Genomic DNA, 22998 nt, shown 5'->3' on the forward strand with positions numbered 1-22998 from the left:
TTGTTTCTCAAAGAAAATGTTTAACTTCATTTAATATTAGTATTAAATTTCCTTATTTCCAACCCCAAAACATCAATGGGGGGAAAAAGTGCTGTTCTACTCTTTTCCACATTTGAAGTATGCTAGATGTGATATGTTTTGCTTTTTTATGTCAGAGAGTTAAATAATCTAAGAAGAGAATAAGTTTTGTGGAGGATTACAGGGAATGTAGTTTGTTACTGTGGCTGCTGCTAAAGAAGCACTAGAGTGGGCAACAGTTATTAGTATAAACTTCCTGTAAATTGTAATATAACAACTGTGTGCTCTGGTCCTGGAAGGTGGAACTCTAGGGAAGCACATCTGGCATATACATGAAGTGTCTTCTTTTTTGATACCTGAGGGAAAAGTAGCTCTGCTTTATTGAGAGGTCACCCTGGCTTGAGTGTATCTTTTGGATCCTAAATCAAATTCTGGTATAGAACACAATCTCAGACTGATTTAATTACATAAGTTCTCTTGCCAGATCATCCGCAACAAGGCAAACCTCTCCTTTTCACACTTAGCAGCAAGAACCCTTGATTCTTGAAGAGTATGTAATGTTAATGAAAGTAAAAACACAACCAGTTTCTTAAAGTTTAATCTTGATTATTCTGTTGTAAATCTAATCTTAATTATTGTGTTGTAGGTTCTCAGAAACCAGTTTATTTTCTTTTTATTTGCCTTTTCCTTTGGTTGTTTTACCTGTAAATATTTTTTTTGTAGTGACAAAAGAGGAAGGAGAAAAAGATGAAACATAAGTCGACTTTTTTTTTTTTTAATCTTGTAAGCACCTGGCTTGAAAATATGCATAGAGGACTTGGGGGAACGATGAAAAAGGAATTGAAAATATTCTGGAAAAGATTACTGAACACTTAGTTTGAACAGTTGGGTGTCTTTCAGACTGGAATATTTTTTTCCCCAGATTGAATTTCATATTAATTTACTTGAACTTTTTGTTGATGCCTCATGAGGTGTATTACTTATTGTGTTTAATCTTTCCTTTGTTCAATTTCAGCTGACCCTATTAAGATACTCATGCCATCACTGTCTCCTACAATGGAAGAAGGGAACATTGTGAAATGGCTAAAAAAGGAGGGTAAGTAGTGCGTTACTAATACCGGTGTTATTTGATCATTTTTGTTTTTTCCTAATCTGGTTTACACAATACATGATATACATGAAATGATTGGTTCTTATGCTTGTTAACCTTTCTTGTTTAAGTAAAAATTTCTTGCGGTAATGTAGCAAAGGTTTTATGGGGCTAGCCTGTATCTTTTCCCAAGCAGAGAATGATCAGCTATTTTAAGGCTTCTTTGCAAGTTTTAGTTCTTAACACTTCCTTTAGTTTCAGCATCATAAAATTGTCAATTCCCTAAAGTTAGTTTGTTACTTTATAATGACTCTGTGTATGTGTGTTTTCCTGTAGCCAGGCAATCTGATTATAAACTTCATTGGAAAGAACACATAAATAAAAATACTAAAAAAAATTTATAGAAGGGCAGCAGAGCAGAGTTGTAGATCTGCTAGCTTTTGAAACGTGTTATTAAGCTTTTGTAAGTAAAACTGTGGTATTGGTGCATAGAAAGACATACTGCTAGAACTGAATAGAAAATGAGGAAATAGACACAGACGCACACCATTGTTTAGTGTTTAAATAGTGAAGGAAGGTGATACTACATTTTGTCCTTGCACTGTGCCAGGGATAAATTACAAATGTCTCAGTCACTTAATATACAAAAATGAAACCGGACAAGTACTAGGGGAAAAAAGCTGGTGAATTCCTCTGGAAATAGATAATTACCCTAACTACAACTCAAACTCCAGATGCAATAAAGGAGCTACAGATAATTTGATAGTAAAAATAATAACTGTAGTATAGCTGAAAACATAATAAATAGAGTAAAAAAGTGACAGATTGGAGAAGGGTGTTGCAGTTTTTAACCACAGAGGGTTAAGATTTCTAAAAAGTACAGAATAAGAAAACTGTCAACTTAGCAAGAAAATGGGCAAGATATAGGAGTAGATGATTTGCAGAAAAAGAACTACAAATTGCCTTTAAACACGTGAAAAGCTACTTAATATTTTGTACTAATAAATACACAGACTAATGCTACACTGATTTATTATTTCTTACCAATCACTTTAATAGAAATTGAAAAGTTTGACAAGTTATCCTGTTGATGAGACTAGAGGGAATGGGAGGAGGCAGGCACTCTCAAACACTGATGGAGGAAATGCAAAATGGTATAAGCCCTTGTTCAGCTGCTCAGTCATGTCTGACTCTTTGCAACCCCCATGGACTGCAGCACGCCAGGCTTCCCTGTCCTTCTCTGTCTCCTGGAGTTTGCTCAAACTCATGTCCATTAAGTCAGTGATGCTAGGGAAGAAAATTTGTCAATACCTAGAAACACTACATTTATATTTACCCTTTGGCCAGGCAGTTCTATTTCTAGGGATCCTATCTCAAGGCAAAAATAAGAAAAGACTCACATGTGAGGTGATTTATTACAGCAGTGTTTGTAATAGCAAAAGGTGGAAACAGTCCAGCAGTGGTCAACACAGAGTTTGATGAATAACATAGACTATATCCACAGCTCTAAGAGGAATGAAGAGTATCTCTGATACTATTGTAGCTTGATCTTCAGGGCAGAAAAGCAAGGTGGAAACTGGTAGATACAGTATGTATTATTCACGAAAAAAAGAGATAGGAGTACTAATATTTGGAAATTTTAAAACAGACGAAAAAATTAACAACAAAAAAAAGTGGTTATCTGTAGTGCAGTTGAGGAAACAGTGTAGTGAGTGGAGGGAGTAGAAGCTAGATTTCTCTGAATGTATCTTGTTTGTCTCCTTAACTTTAGAACACATACATATTTTGCATAATTTTAACACAATTTAATTTTAAAAGACTCCTAACCGTGGAAACCAGATGAAGCAGAAGGGCCTAATTATATACTGACTAACTGATACAACACCCATGCAGAGAGGGGCTATTTCAAATGTCAGTAAACTTGACTGTATATACCTGCTAAATTGTAACTGAAAGACAATGACATCTCTAAAAATATAAACTGTTTAGAGTAATTGTATTATAGTGGTTATGTTGGTTGTCTTTGTTACTCTAAGGTTTTTTAAAATGTGTTTTATGGGATAAAGCAGATGAGTGATTAAGCTGATATTATTGGGAACCCAGCCTTTGGATGAGTTTTAAAGGAAAACATATGAAAGATAGCTAGGGTTAAGGAAAGATCCTGTGATGGTTAATTTTATAGCTCTTTTCCGTGGCAGGGCCTGGAAAAACAACAAACCTGCTAGTGATGAGTACCCCTAACAATGAGACTATAGTCTCTAAATGCCATTTCCTGCTGAAGTTAACCAGAGCTTCTTGGAAAATAGCTGCTTCCAGGTCTGTGGCAGGCAGTGTACAAGATGGAATGTGAAAGTGAAAGTCACTCAGTCATGTCTGACTCTTATGACCTCATGGACTGTATAGTCCATGGAATTCTCCAGGCCAGAATACTAGAGTTCTCTTCTCCAGGGGATCTTCCCAACCCAGGGATTGAACCCAGGTCTCCCGCATAGCAGGCAGATTCTTTACCAGCTGAGCCACCAGGAAAGCCCAGGAATGCTGGAGTGAGTAGCCTATCCCTTCTCCAGTGAATCTTCCCTACCCAGGAATCGAATTGGGGTTTCCTGCTTGAACATATTGTCAATTTAGAAAGCAAAGCAGTTATCAAAAACTCCTGAAAGTGAAGTCACTCAGTCATCTCTGACTCTTCGCCATCCCATGGACTGTAACCTACCAGGCTCCTCTGTCCATGGGATTTTCCAGGGAAGAATACTGGGGTGGGTTACCGTTTCCTTCTTCAGGGGATCTTCCCGACCCAGGGATCGAACCTGGTTCTCCTACACTGCAGACAGACTCTTTACTGTCTGAGCTACTGGGGAAACCTTTCAAACTAAATTCCCCCAAAACTCCTGAGGGCATCTTAATGGACTCAGGACTCAAAAATGGGCCAATTTGAGAATCAGTAAGAATAGTATCTATGGTATATTTTGAAACACATTAAATATATTTGAATTCAAAGCTTTCAGTAATTCTCCTTTAGGGAATACCAGTAAAGTAACTCGTTTTGAAAACTGACGATGAGTGGAAAGACTCAAGTATTGTCCTTGCCTTTCTTCTACGAACTGTAGCTCAGAATAACCATGTGCCAAGAAATTTCTAATTAGTGGCATATTTCCCAATTCTTAAAAGATGGAGGAATGATAGAATGTCACCGTGTCACAATTTTGCAAACGCTAATGAATTAAGGGATATTGCCAGTGACCATCAATGCTCTGCTGTTATCACAAAAAGAGAGAAAACCAGCTAGTACACCCCACCAGCTATAAGATTGTCTTGCCAGAAACTTGAGCCAAATGTGATCAAGCTTATAGTTGTAACACCAATTTCCAGGAGATATAGGGGATGTATTCAGTGACACCATGAGGAATGTGTCAGCATAATCCAGTTCCAATGCAGGGACCTTATTTTGTTTATGATTCAAGTAACTAAAACATTTGGGGACATTTGAAAATTACATGTTTAATGAGATTAAGGCATGAATCATTTTAGAGGTTTAATGATCCTGTGATGATCATTTAAAAAAGTTTATCTCTAAGAGATATGAGTTGAAATACTTACTTATGAAATGACAGTATGTCTGGCATTAACTTCAAAATACCTCTGGTGGGAGGGTGAGCAAAGTTGTTCATGAGTCAACTGACAGTTGTAAAAGTTTCTAAGCTGGTTTATTAACTCTCTCTATCACTTCTGAGATTTTTGTGCTAATCTTTTCTAAAGTTGTACAGTCTGTAGCCTTTGGGATATAACTTGGAGTGAGAAACTACTCTTTCCTCAGTTTTTTATAAGTTCAATGTGAATTTTGAATCTTGTTAGTATGACAGTATTTGTTATAATAGTACCTAAGCTGTATTAATCTCTTACTTATATAGAAACCATTTTGCCAGATTTTTTAGAATGTGTTTACTGAAGTAACATTGGTTTATAGCACTGTGTATTTCATGTGCACACACTCAGATTTCTTCTCTGTGTGCTGCGCTTTGCTCACCACCAAAACCTTACGTCTCCATCTGGCAACACGTGGGCGATCCTCTTTACCCATTTCGTCCTCTCCGCCTTCCCCTCCCCATCCCCTGATTACTGGGTAACCACTATTCTGCTGTCTGTGGCTTTGTGTTTGTCTTGATTTGTTGATTCTTTGTTTTGTTTGTTATATTCTTTGTATGAGTAGAATCATATTTATCTTTCTTTGCATTATTTCATTTAGCATAATACCCTCAAGGTCCATCATCCTTGCTGTTGCAAATAGCAAACTTTTCCTCTTTTTTTATGACTGAGTAGTATTCCATTGAATAATGTATTTATGTATATATCTCACATCTTTATCCATTTATCTGTTGATGATCACGTAGGTTGTTTTTATACAATGTAAGTATTACAATAATTCTTGTAAATAATTATTTTGCCAGATTTTCAATACTTAGTATGGTGCTTAAAAAAATAAGACTAAGTATATGGAGGCCAAAGAGATGAGGATGCTTCAGTGCTCATGGTACAAAAGAACAGAGGAAACATCACTGTGGAGCAAGTTGGAGGAGGAGATTTTTATTTTCCTGGCAGCTGGCTTCCTTCCCTTTCGTTTCTGTTGTCGTTGCCGTGTACCGGGCACTGACTGTGGAATGGCTTCTTTAGCCATCTCCCTGCGCTTTACCCCTCCTGCAGCATGCTAAACTTTTGGAGAGCTGAATTTCCATTAAGGTTTGTTGAACAGATGTATAGAGATATTGACCATATGAGTTCCCCATAGCCATTATTATGCCTCAGATTGAGAAATGTTAAGCCAAGCATTAAACATGTAAAGAGAAGAGGAAAGAGTGAGCTGAGAATGAAGGACATGGTCTGGGAGGACTGACCCCAGAGGGTAGCCCTGAAAGGACTTCTGGGGTCTCTATGTGATTCAGTGGGCACAGATGTCATCCTGACAAATGCTGGTATTGAATGGTCCAGCCTAGTGCTTACCAAGTGGTATAGAGAGAGTTTAGGCAGTGGGCAGGAGTTCAGAGTATGACAGGGCTGTGCTGTGATTCTGGGAAATGAGCCATTCATGGCAGTGACGACAAGTGTTGGGGTTGGGAAGAAGGCTGCAAGTGGAAGTACAAGCTTGGAAGTACGAGGGAAAAGTACCCGGTTCTTGTGGTTAAGAGGCAGGACCTTGATGCTGGAAAGGCAATAAGACAAATGATAGACTGGGCCTTGCAGGAGGAGTTTGGATCTGTGGACTGGGCCAGTATAGGAGATGGGAGGTGTGACACAGGAGGCTCTTTTGTGACCCCATGGACTGTAGCCTGCTAGGCTCCACTGTCCATGAGATTTCCCGTGCAAGCCTACTGGAATGGATTGCCAGTTCCTTCTCGAGGGCATCTTCCCAACCCAGCAGTACAACCCAGGTCTCCTGCATTGCAGGCAAATTCCTTACCACCAAGCCACCTGGGAAGCTCTCTAAAGCCATATGCTTTACAGACAAATATATTTGTTTGACTTGGAATTTAAAATGCCTACTCTGTTGAAAATGTTCTCTCATAGGCCTCTTCTCGTGAGGCTTTGGGGGTTCAGATTTGTAGTATTTGCATTTTCTGGGAATGCGCAAGTAGGGGTGAAGCAGTCCTGGGCTGATAATCTTCCTGGGTTACTTGGCAGATGCCATTATTATGGAAAACATAGTCTCTAAGCCAGTTCACACAAGATTCCGAGATAAAGTCCCACTTTAGCCACAAATTCACAATTCCATACTTAGTAATTGACATGGAAGCTGCCTTTTAGGAGCAAAAGTTATTAGACATAACAAGCAGCAGAATTAGACCTCCAAGAACTTCAGTTAATTGGAATTACTGCATATATCAAAACATACGTTTGAAATGATAAAACGTTTAAGAGAAGGAATTGAAACTATGTAAAAAGACAAACACAATCCAGACAGATTTGAAAAGGACAAGTAGAACTTCTAGGAATGGAAAATATTGTCTCCAAAATTAGAAAATATAACACTCAGATTTGGGTTAAAGTGTAGATGTGACTGACCAAAGTTTTCGTGAAGTCCAACCTGAGAAAATTAGTCTGCATGCAGCAGTGAGATAAAGCAGTAGAAAATATAAAAGAGAAGCTGAGACCTGAAGAACAGAATGAGAATCCTATACTAACCCAATAGGAAGAATTCTACAAGGACAAAGAGAGAGAATGAGGAAGAGGTAATAACAACAACAACAAAAACTGACAGAGACTTTTCTAGAATTTGAGAAAGACAAATAAATGTCATATAAATGAAAGAACCAGTGCTTCATTAGGAAGCATTGTGAGCCATTGGCTCTGCAGGGTTGCTGCCACCTTTTAAAATAATTATCAGTATCTAAGAAAGTTCCACCTTTATTAATAATGCAGTCAGTTGGAATCTATTTTTAAGTTTCTTTTTTCCTGATGAATTACAGAGCTTTGGCTATTTCCATATTCAGCATGACAGAGTGTTGGTGTCATTAAATAATGATTCAGACACAGACCAGCCTTTTAAGATTATTATAAAAAGATTAAATTTCTTCACACTTTGAGACCTGAGAGGCAAGTATTAATAGATAAGAGGGTTCTTTGGACCACATTTATCTCTTGGTCGTTCAGCTCACTGGCAGTCTGATAAGTTATTCACAGCCATTAGAATATGGTGAGTATGATGAAGAGCCAGGAGACAAATGGTTTCATCATTCTGTTCTTTTTTAATTTTGATTACACATGCTGTTTTCATATAGGACAAGCCAGGATGTACTTGAAGCACTTGGAGGCTGTTTCCTTGATGGTTGCTTTTAAAATTCTGTGTTCTACCAACTGAGGAGAAATGTTTACCAGTATACATAAGTAACAGAGAGAAGTCTAAATCCTTGGTTCTCCATAATCCACTGGCTTCTTGTTTAAGGTCATCACCTTTATGAATTTTTTTGGTGTGTGTGAGCATAATTTAGTTCTTTCTGTATTGCACACATGGGTAGGGTTATATATGGCTTAGTGTGTTTAGTGCTTGATACACGACTTGGTTCTATCATCGTGTGTTAGAAACATTTACATTCTGTAAGAAAACTTTCTATATACTTCTTATCTCACTAGCTACATTTAAAAAAATTTTTTATCTTGAGATCTTTATTGTATGGTTACTGTTTAAAACACTGAGTTTAAACTTTCAGACATTTAAGAGGATTGAAATTTTTTTCATGAAAAAGAACAATGTATCTAATTTTGAATCTAATTTATTTTTAAGCTGAGGCTAATGATCTGATAACCTTTGGTGGATGGCAGTTGGGTCTTACAAACTAACATTTCTTGAAAATAGGAGACTGTAATTTACAACTGTTAACATGTATGGTGGGGGGAGGCGGGGTAAGCCAAGCCAATAAGAGTGGTATGGAAAATACTCTGGCCTGGATTTGTCCTTTGGGGTTCCCACTGTGCCGTGAAATATCTGGGAGTGAGTTGAACTAGACGATAGCTAAGATAAATCCTTGACTTCAGAATTCTGTGATAACTCAGTTTCCTTTTCTTTTTTGAAGTCATAGTGTTTCATAACCTCCTCAGGAATCTCCTGATTATCGTCTGAAATCTGCCTCATACATGGAGGGTAGGGAGAAATGGAAGAAAGAGGCTCCAGTTTGATAACGTGACAAGTTTAATAAGCAAGGGGACTTTCATGAGAGGCCACAGGCCAGGCTGAACCCCGCACCACCAGCTAGAATCTTAAAAGTATACAGAGGCCTACGCTGGGCTCAGTCACATACACTGTCCAGGTGATCTCAGCACCAGAATTCTATCTCATGGCTATGTCCGTGGGCAGCTTCTAGGGCTGGGAAGGCAAGCAGAGTGCACATTTCACATGGAGTGGGTGAGGGACTTACATTCGCTCTTGTACAGCCAAGTGGTCACAGCTCCTGATAGCCATTATCATCACACGGAAACATGTAATAATACCGCATATAAATTATTCCCATCTTTGTTGGTCTAATGAGTGTTAGAAAAGTAGTGTTACAATGAATATTACAATACTTAATTTCAGTCTGAGGATTAAGTACTGAATATGCATCATTAAGTTAGTAGAGAAAACAGTTCAAAAATGCTAGGTAACATGTACAATTTCAAAATCTGCTGAAAGGTGAATTGTACTACAATTCCACATTTTTATTTCAAGCTTGTTATTTGATGGGGGAAGTGTGTATCAGATATTTTTATTTAAAGTGTATACATTATTTTTTCATCAATTTAAAGGTCAAATCATGGGGTTGCAAAGAGCTGGACATGACTGAACGGAACTAAACTGTAAGGTCAAATCTGTTAAAACAACCAAAAGGAAGAAAATATTCTTCTTCCCTCCTATTGTGAGAGCATATTTAAGAGTATGAAAAACATTGTTTTCTTTCTTGAGATATTTAAGAGCATATCCTGAAACACTGGAACAAAACTAGGCTGAGATACTAACAATTTTGTGCAGTACTTAGCCACATCTGGAACCCACGTGGAACTTGCATCATCAGCCACGTTACTGCTGCCATGCTTGGGGTTTGTTATCTGTCAGAAACTGTCATTTTATGTGGGCTTTGCTTCTGTCATGTGACTGGGAATCTTGAATATTTCAAACAATTTTTGAGCAAACCTTAGACTGTACCTAACTAATATAGTGTATAGAATTCAGAAATAAAACTGTCTTGGATGAGTTGATCACTGAATCATTATTACCAGTTGCTACTGGAAAGTAAAATGGGTATCTGGCTTTTATTGTAGATGGCTTCGGTTTCTGTTTTTTTTCTGGGGATTTGTATACATGTTTGGATGCTAAAATGGAAAAAATTTTAAATGTGTGTTTCACACATAACTTCAATGTTGTTTCAGTATACTACTATTTTAACAGCTTTTGAGGTATAATATACACACTGTAGTCTTCACCTATTTTAAATGCAGAATTCAGTGATTTTTAGTGAATATATAGAGTTCTGAAACTGTCATCAAAATCCAGTTTTAGAACATTTCTATCACCTCCAAAAACATCCCTAATGCTTGATTACAGTTACTTCTTTCTCTTATCACTATCTTGATCTGCTTTTGTCTCTAAAAATTTGCCTTCTCTGGGCATTTAGTGTAAATAGATTCATGTTTTATGAAGCCTTTTGTGACTGGCTTCTTTGATTTAGCGTGATTTTGCAGTTCATCCATGTTGTAGCATGTATCAGCAATTCATTCCTTGTATTGCTGAATCACCTTTCATCATTATGAAGAGCATTTCACATTTATTGTTAATATTTCTACTATGTCAGAATTCTAGAGTTGGTGAGTGGAATTACAGATTATGTCATTCAGCAGAGCTTTCTGTGGAGATGGACGGGTTCTGTGTCTGCAGTGTCCAGTGTAATAGGCACTAGCCACGTGTGTGGTGAGCACTGCAGTAAAAATGTGAGAGCCAGAGGGATATAAGGGCGGTTAGCTTTGCCTAGCAGTTTCCTTCTCAAACAACTACTCATGCCTTCAGCCCTCAGAGTAGGACTTCAGATGGCCTAGGAGCTGAGTTGCCTGGGCCATGGGGCATACAAATGGTATCTTTTCCTGTGTGGTGGGAGGAGTTGGCAAATCCTGACTAGGCTCCCCTTCTCTGTCCTTCTACGCTGCTTGGGCACTGACTGGATGGGACTTCTTGGCCTGCTTGTTAGTCTTCTTCCTCAGTCAGCCTAGAAACTTCTTGAAGCAGGTCTATCTTGTTATTATTTACCATCGGGCCTTGGGCAGTATCATTCACATAGGGCAGCTAGTAAATATTTGTGTTGATAAACAGTTATTTTTGCCTCTCATCATAGTTGTCATCCTGGTTCAGGTTAACACCAAGAGGAGGTGTTTTCTTTCATGTTCATGTAGATGTGACTTACTTGGTCTGCCGCTACCACCACACACACCTTCTAAGTAAAGACTTTCATTCTTCACATTCGGCAGAACAGAATTATTTTGCGAAAGTCATAGAATGTGCTTAGCTGATACGGATCACCACTAACTGTCTGGTCTGGACACACCCAGAATCTGAAAGAGAAAGGGACGCCTGCCTGGTGTACTCCAGTCCTCAGCCGCCCGCCGGGACAAAGGCTCAGCATGATGACGATGCTGGCTTCGGTGCTGGGGAGCGGCCCCCGGGCGGGCCTCTGCTCTGGCCCCTCCTGGGGCCCGCACTCTCGCTCCGGGCCCGCTCCACCTCGGCTGCTGACCCGCACCGTGAGGCGATGGCGCAGGGACACGCGGGAACACGGCGAGGCCACGGCTCCTTCTGCAGCCAGGCAGCCCTCCTCCTCGCCGTCTGTCGCCTCGCGCCGGCCCTGATGCTCTGTACCAGCCTCTCAAGCTTCTCCTCTAGACTCTGAACTCGTTGTGGACAGAGCCACATCTTACTGTTGTGTTTACACCCTGTGCTAACTGATGAATGCCTTATGTACTAAACGAGTGTTGAATTATCTGTCTAAAATAAGAGTACGCACGCTGTAGGGAACTAGAATGAATCTTGGTTCTCAATGGTCATTCATAACATACCTAACTTCTTAATCTAAAGATGTTGTGAAGTGCTTTTTGAAGAGGTATGTGAAGAGTTAACACTGGCAGTTTCATGACTTTTTTTCCCTAATGGCTGTACATTCAAAATCTTCCTTAGAGTCAGAGAGAGATTAATAAGTAACTTGGTCAAAATTACCAACCAGTAAGTGTCAGGGCTTGGAATAAACCTGTGTCTGTGTTGGAAGAGCTCTTTGTAACTCCTGTGCCTTGCAGGCTGTCCAAGTTATAGCACTAAATTGTTGACCAAGGCTGAAACTGAGTATATTTGGAATCCTCATGGCTCAAAATTTTTCTTTGGCGTTCACTTTATCTTTGATTATTGATGTGTATGTAGAACCTTAGTTGTGTGATATTAGGGGTAATTGCTATGCCTTGCATAATAATACAATGTTTTAAACCTTGCTGTGGTTTCTGGGGAAAGTTCGCCACATAATTAGATGCTTCTCTCTGTTTCTTTACATTTTATCTCCCTTTCATGACTCTCATATAACTAATATGTATGTCTGTTTTTTGTGAATGAGTGTACATTTAATTAAAATAAGGAGACAGGATACATGAGTTTTTAAATGTCAGAAACATGCTACAGATCAAATGTAGAACTGAAAGAAATGGTTCCACTTTGTTTAAAGGACAGTTTGATGTATACCTTATAAGGAAATGAGAATTTGTGATATTACTTCAGTTTTTTCCTGAAATGTTTTAATCTCACACTCATTATGTAAGAAACGCTGCGGGAAGAAAGAGCCACCCCTATGGACCGTTGATCAGGGCCTTTATTGGGCAGTTGCTCTCGGGCAGAACTCCCGGGGGCGGGTGAGCAAGGAAGTGAAGGGAGTCTGCGAGGTATGAGGGGTGGGGAAAGGTTTTATAGCCAGGGCCGGGCTCCCATATAAGGAAGAAAGCGCGGGCTCAGCGGTGATTGGTGTCCAAGGGCTCCGTGTCGGCACCTGATTGGACGGCTTGGTTGTCGGCCCGCCTCCGGGACTTGTCTGCGGCACTTTTCCGGGGCGTGCCTCAACACGCCCGGGCAAGCCTCAACATGTCCGGGCATGCCTCAACATGCCCGAACTTGCCCGACCTTGCCCGACCTTTCACATTATGTGTGAGGCACTACCTGGAGTCCTGGGGAATGAGGCAGAGTATGAAACACCTGAGATGCATCCTATTCCTATTGTGAAGTTCATAGTTTGGTAAATAGAGGAAAACCCATTTTTAAAAAATGATAGCAGGAGCATAACTTTTCATGGAGAAGGCAATGGCACCCCACTCCAGTACTCTTGCCTGGAAAATCCCATGGGCAGAGGGGCCTGGTAGGCTGCAGTCCATGGGTTCGCTAAGAGTCAGACACGACTGAGCAACTTCACTTTGACTTTTCACTTTCATGCATTGGAGAAGGAAATGGCAATCCACTCCAGTGTTCTTGCCTGGAGAATCCCAGGGACGGGGGAGCCTGGTGGGCTGCCGTCTATGGGGTCGCACAGAGTCGGACACGACTGAAGTGACTTAGCAGCAGCAGCATTTCATAGTGCAACTTGTGATTAGTTACAACTACTCTAGGGATTCAGGATAGGAACAAAATGATCTGGGTTGATCTATTTGCTGAGATACAATTTGTGAACAATTTTCAAAGGGTGTTTGGAATTTGAAACAGGCAAGCACAAATGACAAAACACTATTTTATAGTTTTCCTTTGGGCAGAATTTCTTCCCTAGGTGTCTAAAAGAAGGATTTAAGTGCTAGGTTGCCTCTTTCAGTTGTTTTTTCCACGGTTACAACAGAAACGTATTAGGATGTGATTCCTTTCTGTTTGCAATGTAGCCTGTCCTAACTGCCCTGAAATGTGTCAGATAAAGAAGTAATGTGAGATTGTATAATCTGGCACAGTAGCTTTCCCTGAGTGACAGCCAAGATTCCTTTTTGGGTCTGATTCCTGCCTACTTCACCAGCCTAATCTCTCATCACTTCTCTCAGGTACTGTTGGCCAGATCCTTTGAAGTTCCCTGTTCTCTTTTGCCTCTGGGGCTTTGGGTATGCTGTGCTTTCTGCCTGGATCACTTGCCCTTTACTAGATTGCCTCCTCATCTTGTCAGGCTCAGATTTTTTTTAAAAAAAAAGCCTTCTCTCATCTACCAAAAACTGCATTAGATGCCCCTCTTGAATGTTGCCATAGCATCCTGATTTCACCTAATCCCACTGTAATTTCCACTTAATTTGTCACAAGATAGTAAGGAAGCTTCATGAGGTCAGAAACCTTAACCATTTCCCCTCACTGTTGAATCCTCAGTGCCATAATATATTTTCAATAAATATTGGTTAAACAGGAAAATCTCTCTGGGGTTAGACAAAGAGCACCTATTAGGTGTTCAGTAAATATCTAACAGTTTATTTCATTAAAATAGTTTGTATTGGTTGTTCTGAACTATTTTAACTGAGGTATATTATAGCCATCTTTGTGAAAATCTTGGTATTCAGTGAAGGAGTTTTAGTACAGTGAACTTCTAGAGCATATTTGTTGTTTCTGCGTTTTAGATTTTCCTTCATGTTCTTTTATTGAGTATGCCTATTCATGTTGCTATGCCAGCTATTTTTGGTGGGTAGCCAAGGGGGTGTGTTTCTGTGTTTTGTATTTTTCTTTCTCCTTTTATTCTATTTTTGTTTTAGGTCTGTTTCTTATAAGCAACATTTACGCAGATTTGTTTTGTTTTGTTTTGATAATCTCTTACTTTTAGTAGGTGGTTTTAATCCATTTATATTAATTGCAGTTACTGGTATGTTTGAACTTCTGCCATTTTTGTGTTTTCAGGTTTTAGTCTTTGTTTTTTTCTTTTCATGCGTCTGTCTTTAATTAAATAATACATTTTGTTATTTTCTATGTTTCCTGCTTTTATGAATGCTATAGGTTGTACTTCCATTTTTATATTTCTTGGCATATACCATTAAGTTTTTAGGATACATATTTAATTATATTTTGCCAGTGGAATGTAGAATTATCCAGTATTTTTTTCTCCTGTGTATATCAAAGTTCTGTATGTTTTATCAAGCCGAAAATAACCTTACCCACCTTGCTGTTTTTTCAGTGTTTGAGTTGTGAACTCTTAGCCCCTCGGAAGCTTCCTTGTGAACGATCGCTGGTTAGCGCGCTCTCGTTTCCTATGCTGCTTGCGTTGCATAGGCCCTGTGGCCCCTCTGTCTGCTTTTCTATTCGATAAACTGCATTTTGTAGTAGCTCATCAATAAGTGGTAAATTTTCTTAGCTTTTATGTATCTAAAGAATACTTTTCCTTCATTCTTGAATGGTGGTCTGGCTGCATATAAAATTCTAGACAGTTATTTTTCCTCAGCTTTTTGAAGATATTACTCCATTGTCTTCTGACCTCTATTGCAGCTGCTGAGAAGTGTGCTCTCAGTCTGTCATTCCATTGAGGTAATCTATTTTTTTTCCCTCTGATAGCATTTAAGATTGTGTTTCTATTGTTGATTGTATGCAACTTCTATACAGTGTGTATCTACAATGTGGAGTCACATGTATGCAGTAATTCTTTTTATCAATGTGTTACCTGCACAAAGTGTAAACTCAGTTAATTTTTATATGCACATGTATCCAGGTTACCAGCACCTAGTCACAATGCAGAATATTTCCAGCAAGTTCCAAGACTCCCTATATCCCCTCCTAGTCAATACATCATAGATCACCACACTGTAAACTCATTTAGTACTCTTTCATTTTGAAGATGCATATCTCTTTTCAGCTCTAGGAAATTCTCAGCAATTATCTCTTCAGTTACTGTTTCTCCACTATCTCTCCCATCTCTTTCCTGGGAACTCCTTTGGACAAATGCTGCAGCCTCAATTTATGTCCTTAGCTGCTCTTTTCTACTAAACTTTTTGTATGCTCATATTAAGTTCCAGGTAGTTCATCGAAGCTGTCTTTAATTTACTAAATCATTCTTTCACTACCTCACCTTAGAACATATCCATTGACTGTTTTGTTTTTTTTTAATATATATATAAAATTTCATTCACTATATTTTTCATTTCTAAAATTTCCAGTTTAGTTTTTTTTTTCCTTTCAACCTGATAGTTTTGTTTCTGCACATTATTTTTCTTTTTCAATCTCTTGTTCTTGTGATGGATCTTTTACCTTTGTTTCTGCTTCTAAACATCCTTAAGATACTTACTTTAAAATCTGTGGTGGGTTGCACTAAACAGATTGCATCTGAAATGGATTTCTGAGTCGATTCCTGATTTCTGTGGTTTTCCTTCTTGGCATTAAATTTCTTCATGTTTTGGAACTTCGTTTTGCCACTTACTTTTGAGGGGAATGTTTTTGTTTTAGTTTCAGTGTCTTCCCACCTGTTCCTGAGTCTCCCCTCCCCCACCCCTCAATCCAGGGATGTTGCTAGGTCTCGTTGATCCTTGGTATACCGGCAGATGCACTGATGGAACCAGAGGGCGGCTTGGCTCTGTTCCTGGTCTTCAGGTAGTTTTTGTTCCCTTATTAGTACCTTATTAGACCCACACTTCTGATTTAAAGCCATAGTTCTAGTCAGAGGTTTGGGTTCACTGATTTATCAGTCTCCTGTTATAAGTAGAGCCCTGCTCCAGCCCTAGCCTTAAGGAGAGAATTGATGTGCTTTTAGTTCCCTTTGCGCCAAAGAAAACCACTATACATCACCCTTCCTCTGTACCACCTGCTTTTAGATCCAGAAGCCAGCAGGTCAGGTTCTGCTCAGCATTTTTGAATATCCATACCATTTCTGTTGCACAGAAACATTTCTTATTTGACCTTAGCTGTGTCTTTGATTTTCTCTCGTCATGCTTCATATGTTTTTATTCATTTTTGCTCTGTGCCAGCAGGGTTTCTGAACTTGCTTAAGATGTTAAAGAGGTGTTATTAATTGTAAAACTGTTGGAATAATAGTCAAAATATATTCAAAAGAAAGGACTGTGGGGTCTGGAATTGATTTGTTCAGAGGAGGATATGCATCCCCTACTATTTTCTATAAAATGTGATTTAATATTTGCTCAACAATCTCTGTAATCACTTTTTTATTATAAGAGATATAGCTTATGTCATTATTGGGCTTTTGGAAAATGTGAGAAAGCATACTTGTACACATAAACAAACACACAGAAACATACACACAGTGTGAGAATTATTTGTCATTCCACAGCCCAGAAATAGCTGTTGAGTATTTTAATACTTACTATCATATTTTAAACACTTTACACCCACCAACTCACATAACTAATATTCATATTTAAAAAACAAAACAAACCCAGTCTTGTTTTGTAGGTGAAGCTGTGAGTGCTGGAGATGCCTTATGTGAAATAGAGACTGACAAAGCTGTGGTAACCTTAGATGCAAGTGATGATGGCATCTTGGCCAAAATAGTGGTAAGTTTTTATTTTGATTGTCTTCAACAGGATGAAGGTTTCCTAACTGTCAAGTTCTTTAAAATTGAGTTAGTGTTTATTTGTACCTCTTTGTATATGTTGTTGTGGTTGTGTGTTTTATTATATCTACATAATACATTTTAAGTTCAGACATTTAAAATATTTCACTGTTAGGTCTAATAATAATCAGTGATGATCAGACAACATAGAACTATTTCAGCTATGATAAAGATGCTCAGTATTGGAGGTTCTTTAGTGGAAAATGAGAAGTGTTCTGACCTGAGGGATGAGAGAACTGTTTGAGGTGAAATTTAAAGACAAAGAGAACAATAGTTAAAGCTTGAGCTTGCAGTTTCCAAGTTTGTAGTTGGTAAATTTTTTTTTAAAGAAATGTTTTACTGTAATCTTATGAAAACGAGAAATCTGATCTTCATCTATCCTCGGACTCCCAGGCCTGAAAGGTGTATAAAGTCAGCTCATCTCCTTTCTCTAGACAAGAAGTTTGAAGTTGTCCTGTGCAGAGTCTTGCATGTGGGTTTCATAGCCACACTAAGTTTCCTGATACTTCCTCATCCTTACAGTTTTATTCATCCTTTATTATTTTTACAGTTGTTTAAAATATAATTGCATAAAAATGTATCTGTGATTATGTGCTCAGTCGTGTCTGACTCTTTGTGACCCTATGGACTATAATCCACCAGGCTCCTCCATCAGTGAGATTTCCCAGGCAAGAATACTGGAGTGGGTTGGCATTTCTTCTTACAGGGGATTTTCCTGACCTAGGGATCAAACCCATGTCTCTCCTGCATGGGCAGGTAGATTCTTTACCACTGCACTACCTGGGAAGCCCTAAAAAGATATGTGTATGGAATATTCCACATTCTTGCATGTTGTTGACACTCATATCTTTTGATAGCATATTTTCTGTTACATGAGCAAAAGAAAATATGCTGTGGGTCTAGTAAAACCAAAGACATTTCCTTTTAGGTCTAAGTTTTAATATACTGTAGTAGTTTTGAAAACTTCTCTCAACAGTCTTTGCTTTATAACTAATTAAAAATATGAAGCTGTTACTTGGAAAACTTTGGTTGTATTATTACATGCTGAAGTTAGTGTAACCCTTCAACAAAAATGTGTAGCAATACAAGAGAGATTACTTAATTAACAGAAGGAAATATCATGTAGCCATTAAAAAGTAATTCCTAGGAAAAAATGTGATTTCATTATAAGTTAAAAAAAATTCAAAATATTTTGGAAAAATGCTTTTATAATTATATATAGATGGTGATTACAGTCTTACAGAACTTTAAATAAAAATATAAATATAGACAAGATTAGAATAAAGTGTTATAAAAGTTTGAGGTTTGTCTTTAGGTAGTAGAACTAAATGATTCTCCTGCTCTTTTTTTCCTGTTTTTCTCTATATTCTTAATTTTCTATAATAAGCATTTTCTTGTAATGGAATATTAGAGTTTATATGAAAAGTAAGTGAAATAAAATGCATGAAGCCTGTCTGCGGTTACATGGTATACTCACTGATAGAGCGTGTTTGTTTCTTACCTTTTAGGACAGTTAATGGATAGTGTGGTATAGCAGCTAAGAGCATAGGCTCTGGAACCACACTGTTATCTGATCCATATAGATGATCAGTTCTGCCAGTTATTAGTTATGTCATGACTGGCAAATTCTTTAGCCTTCCTAGTAAAGTGGAGGTAGCTGTAATACCCTAGGTTATGTGGTAATAGTAGAGATTGAGATAATGCATATATGCTCATTACAAGGCCTATCACCCACCAAGTGTTGGTAACCATCACTGTTCCCATTATTATTACACTTACTCATTCAGTCTTGGTGACCATATTCCCATTTCAGCCTGCATATTTATCTCATAATTGGTGTTGGTTTTTGTGACTAGACATTATTAAGTGTCCATTCATGCCTCTGCAGCGTGATTTGTGCAGACACGCTGCACATCTCTTAGTAGTCCCTGGATGTGGTCTCACTCCTGAGCCACCAGCTCACCTCCACTTGGACCATGGATATAATGCCTTCTTTTGTACATTCTATCCAGAGACTGTACTTTGGAATGTCACACTTAATATTTTTTGCATTCTAATTTGTCAAATTCCTTTCAGTTGACATCTTCCCTATTGATAGCCATTGTTGAAAATACTTCCTAGGAGGAAGTATGAATGGAAGACTAAAAGTTCAGTACCTTTATAACTAGAAAAAAGTAAGTGTTCTTACCAAAAATAGTTTATTTCACTAATTTATGGAGCATTTGTAAAGGAAAAATGTTTGAATTAGCACATGTAGTAAGCCCACCTGTGTGTGCTTTTGGCAAGCTGTGTCTTTGGCCTCAGTTCTGGATTGTTTGGCTATGAAAGTCTTCCAGGATTGATAGCATTTTTCACTCAAGTACTTAGTAATACATTTCAAATTAATAATGATGCCTTAGGTCAGGCGTATCTGTTCATCTGGGCCCCAAAGTTCTGAAAAGGTGGTGTGAGGTGGTATGATTGATAACAGCTTTAGTGGTACAAATAGCAGTTTCCTTGCCAAAGGCTGTATGTATATGCTTTAGAGCTCTGTGGCTTTATTATTATTCCACATGCATTTTGGATAATAGGAATGGGAGTATATTCATATCACAGTGCATGCAATTTTATAGGGGGAAAAATGGAAGGAAGATTAAGGTGGTATTACTGATATTTTTAAAGCCTTTTACCGCCCCCCCTCCATTCTTAACCTTTCCATTCGCAAGTTACACCTTTGTCTTTCATTCTGGAATAATTCTCACATTAGTACCCATAATAAAATGATTTTTATAGGAATACATGTAAGAGAATCTTACTTTCAGAATCAAGGAGTTGGTTAATTGAGCTTATTAAAAGGCAGGTAATGATATAAAACTCCAGTTTTTAGTTTGCCCACATGTTTGAAAGATTAAGAATTATAATCTGTTTTGCTCTTCATAGGGATTTATTTCCATAGTCTTAGAGAGTTTTTTATTTTCTCCCCCACCCCGATTTTATTCCTTTCTTAGTAATCATAATTTTTACATCTGAATTCCATTTTAAATATAAAATATTAATTATTGTATTTCATTTAGAGCCAGAAAAAAAGCTTGAAAAGTGAAGTCGCTCAGTCGTGTCCGACTCTTTGTGACCCCATGGACTGTAGCCTACTAGGCTCCTTCGTCCATGGGATTTTCCAGGCAAGAATACTGGATTCTTATTCTTGATGGGAAATGGGTTGCCATTCCTTCTCCAGGAGATCTTCCCAACCCAGGGGCTGAACCCAGGTCTCCTGTATTGTAAGCGGATGCTTTACTGTCTGAGCCAGCAGGGAAGTCCTGGTGGTTCATTTAGAGCCAGAAGAAAAGCTTAGACATTCTTAATATTAATAAAGAATAAGTGCTGCCAGTATAGATAATTTTATGATTTATTTCCAATTAAGTTAATGGGAGAGTTGTTAAAGTCTCATTTAATCACACTAGTAAATTGTCATCTAAAAACCTTAAAGTGTTACACATGTATCAGTTCATAAGTTTAGTCTTTAATTTATTATTCAGCAAATTAGATAGCAGATGTTTTAAGTGGTAAAGTAATAAAATGGAGGGGATTCCCTGGTGGCTCATTGATAAAGAATCTGTCTGCTAATGCAGGAGACCCAGGTTCGATCCCTGGGTTGGAAAGTTTCCCTGGAGAAGGAAATGGCAACCCTCTCCAGTATTCTTGCCTAGGAAATCCCATGGACAGAGGAGCCTGGAGGGCTGCAGTCTGTGGGGTCGTGAAGAGGTGAACATGACTTAGTGATTAAATAACAATAAAATAGAATATTAAGATGACTTTTGCTGAAGAGTTTAAGATTGGCTTCAGATATATTTAGGGTTACTGTATAATTTGTCATACAGGTCAGGATGCTTTTGAGAGTGAAGAGAATGTAAGCTGTTAGGACATATTTAAACATAATTTTTTAAAATTTTAGTTTATTGACTGCCAATACAGTCATTGATTTTTATTTGGGGGTAGGCTGTTACTCTTCAAAACAATTTTCAAAAATAGAATTTTTTCTAAATTTTGACCTCTATATATATTAAAACATTTTTAAAATTCCTTTATTGATCATCCGAATATTGCAAAAAGTAGTGCTCAGTGGTGTCCAACTCTCTGTGGCCCCATGGACTGTGTGGCCTGCCAGGCTTCTCTTGTCCATGGTATTTCCCAGGCAAGAGTACTGGAGCAGGTTGCCATTTTCTACTGCAGGGGTTCTTCCCGACCCAGAGATTGAACCTGTGTCTCTTGCATCTCCTGCATTGGCAGGTGGATTCTTTTACTCGAACCACCTGAGAAACCTATTACAAAAACAACAGATCGTAATTATTTTGGGTACTGTTCCTCTGATTCAATTTCTTCGCTATATCTCACTCCAGTAAAGAATGGATCTTTTCACTGTGGTTTTATTTTATTGTTAGGTTCCCTCTTACCCTCCCTCATATTTTGTTAAATTGCTTGCAGTCTTCTTCAAAATTACCTTTTGTAGTTTGAAAATTATCAGTTGAAATTTGAAGTTGTCAGACCTTGCAGTTGATTCTTCTTCATAGACTGTATTTTTAATTGAGAAAATATCCTCTCAAAGCCCAGAGCATATCCTAGTAAATGGGAAATAGTCTCAGTTCTAATTTTTTTAATACTGAAATGGATAAATGACATTAAAGTAATAAATGAGTCTGTGTTTCCCATGAACTAAAAATTAAATCATTTATCATGTGCTCTTCTTTTTTAGGCTTCCTTGTAAAAACAGCACCGTCTTGAGGTGCGAGGTGATCGTTTTGATCATGTGAATGTAATTGACGGACACAGTACTGATCATATTGACTGTTGTCTCTAGTGTCACACTGCGTTTGACTCCTGACTTACTAGCCCTGTGATCTAGAGCAAGTTATTTAGCCTTTCCTTCGCAGCCTCAGTTTCCTTATCTATATGTGGGAATAATAATAGCACTTCAAAAGGTTTTTAAGAGAATTAAATGAGTGAATACTGTGCAAGAACAGTGCCCAGCACTTGAGTGGCAGGCACACTGGTATTCAAGGACTTAAGTGTTTCTTCTGCCCTTTACATTTTAGTCTGTTGTTCATTTGTTTTCTCCTTTGTTGTATCTTACGTATCTTCCTTTTAAACCACTGTTCATTGTGCATGTAAGTTAAATATGTATACCTTAAAGAACAAAAATTTCAAACTGTATAATGGTTCAAACTATGTTGGGAAAATCTGAACTGGTTTTAAACCAACTTTTAAGTCAGTCGTGTGACTCAGCTCATTTCTACTAACCATTGTGTGTGCTCCTTCAGTCCTCACTTAGCAACTCTCAAGCTGTTCTGTTTTAAAGAAGACTAAATATTTTTTTAACTTACTGATTATTTTTTAATGTCAAATCAAAACAGACAGTATTTATGAGCACCTTTAATGGAGTGGAGCCCCTCAAACAGTTTCTCTCCTGGGAAGTACTACTGTAGATATTTTGTGTCTTCAGTATCTCATATCCTTGGGTAGACAGGTGAGCTAATTAGAGGGGCTGTCTTTTAGCACTTTTGCAGATAATACATTTCAGCTTGTGGGGATGTCTCTGGTAAAGAGAACTCATACTAGGGGTCTGGGCCTACGGATAGAATTCAGACTCTGTGTGTACATGTATATCGAGAAATAGTTCGTCATAGGCCTCACCACCGCAGTGTCTCACATGCTGCTATTTGCACTGTAGTGCTGCCAGCCTCGTGGCTGGGCCTTTTTGTATGAATTTTCAACCTTTAGCAATGAGAGGTTCCTGCTTGATCCATGTTGAGTATATTTTTTGTTTTAAAAATAACCCTAATCCTAACCCTAACTTGGTAAGGTCCTTAACAT

At 38.2% G+C, this 22998-nt stretch overlaps 1 protein-coding gene across 2 annotated transcripts in view; it reads left to right on the forward strand.

Moving 5' to 3' along the window:
- Positions 1-22998, forward strand: part of PDHX (pyruvate dehydrogenase complex component X) — an 80415-nt gene that overhangs the window by 26222 nt on the left and 31195 nt on the right. For both annotated transcript variants that reach the window (XM_068988749.1, XM_068988750.1), the window contains exons 2-3: positions 1034-1114; positions 16992-17092. In XM_068988749.1, the coding sequence (XP_068844850.1) occupies positions 1034-1114; positions 16992-17092 (182 nt within the window). The remainder of the gene's footprint in view (positions 1-1033; positions 1115-16991; positions 17093-22998) is intronic.

This window comes from Capricornis sumatraensis, chromosome 16 (assembly GCF_032405125.1).
Source record: "Capricornis sumatraensis isolate serow.1 chromosome 16, serow.2, whole genome shotgun sequence".
NCBI classification, from domain to species: Eukaryota; Metazoa; Chordata; class Mammalia; order Artiodactyla; family Bovidae; genus Capricornis; species Capricornis sumatraensis.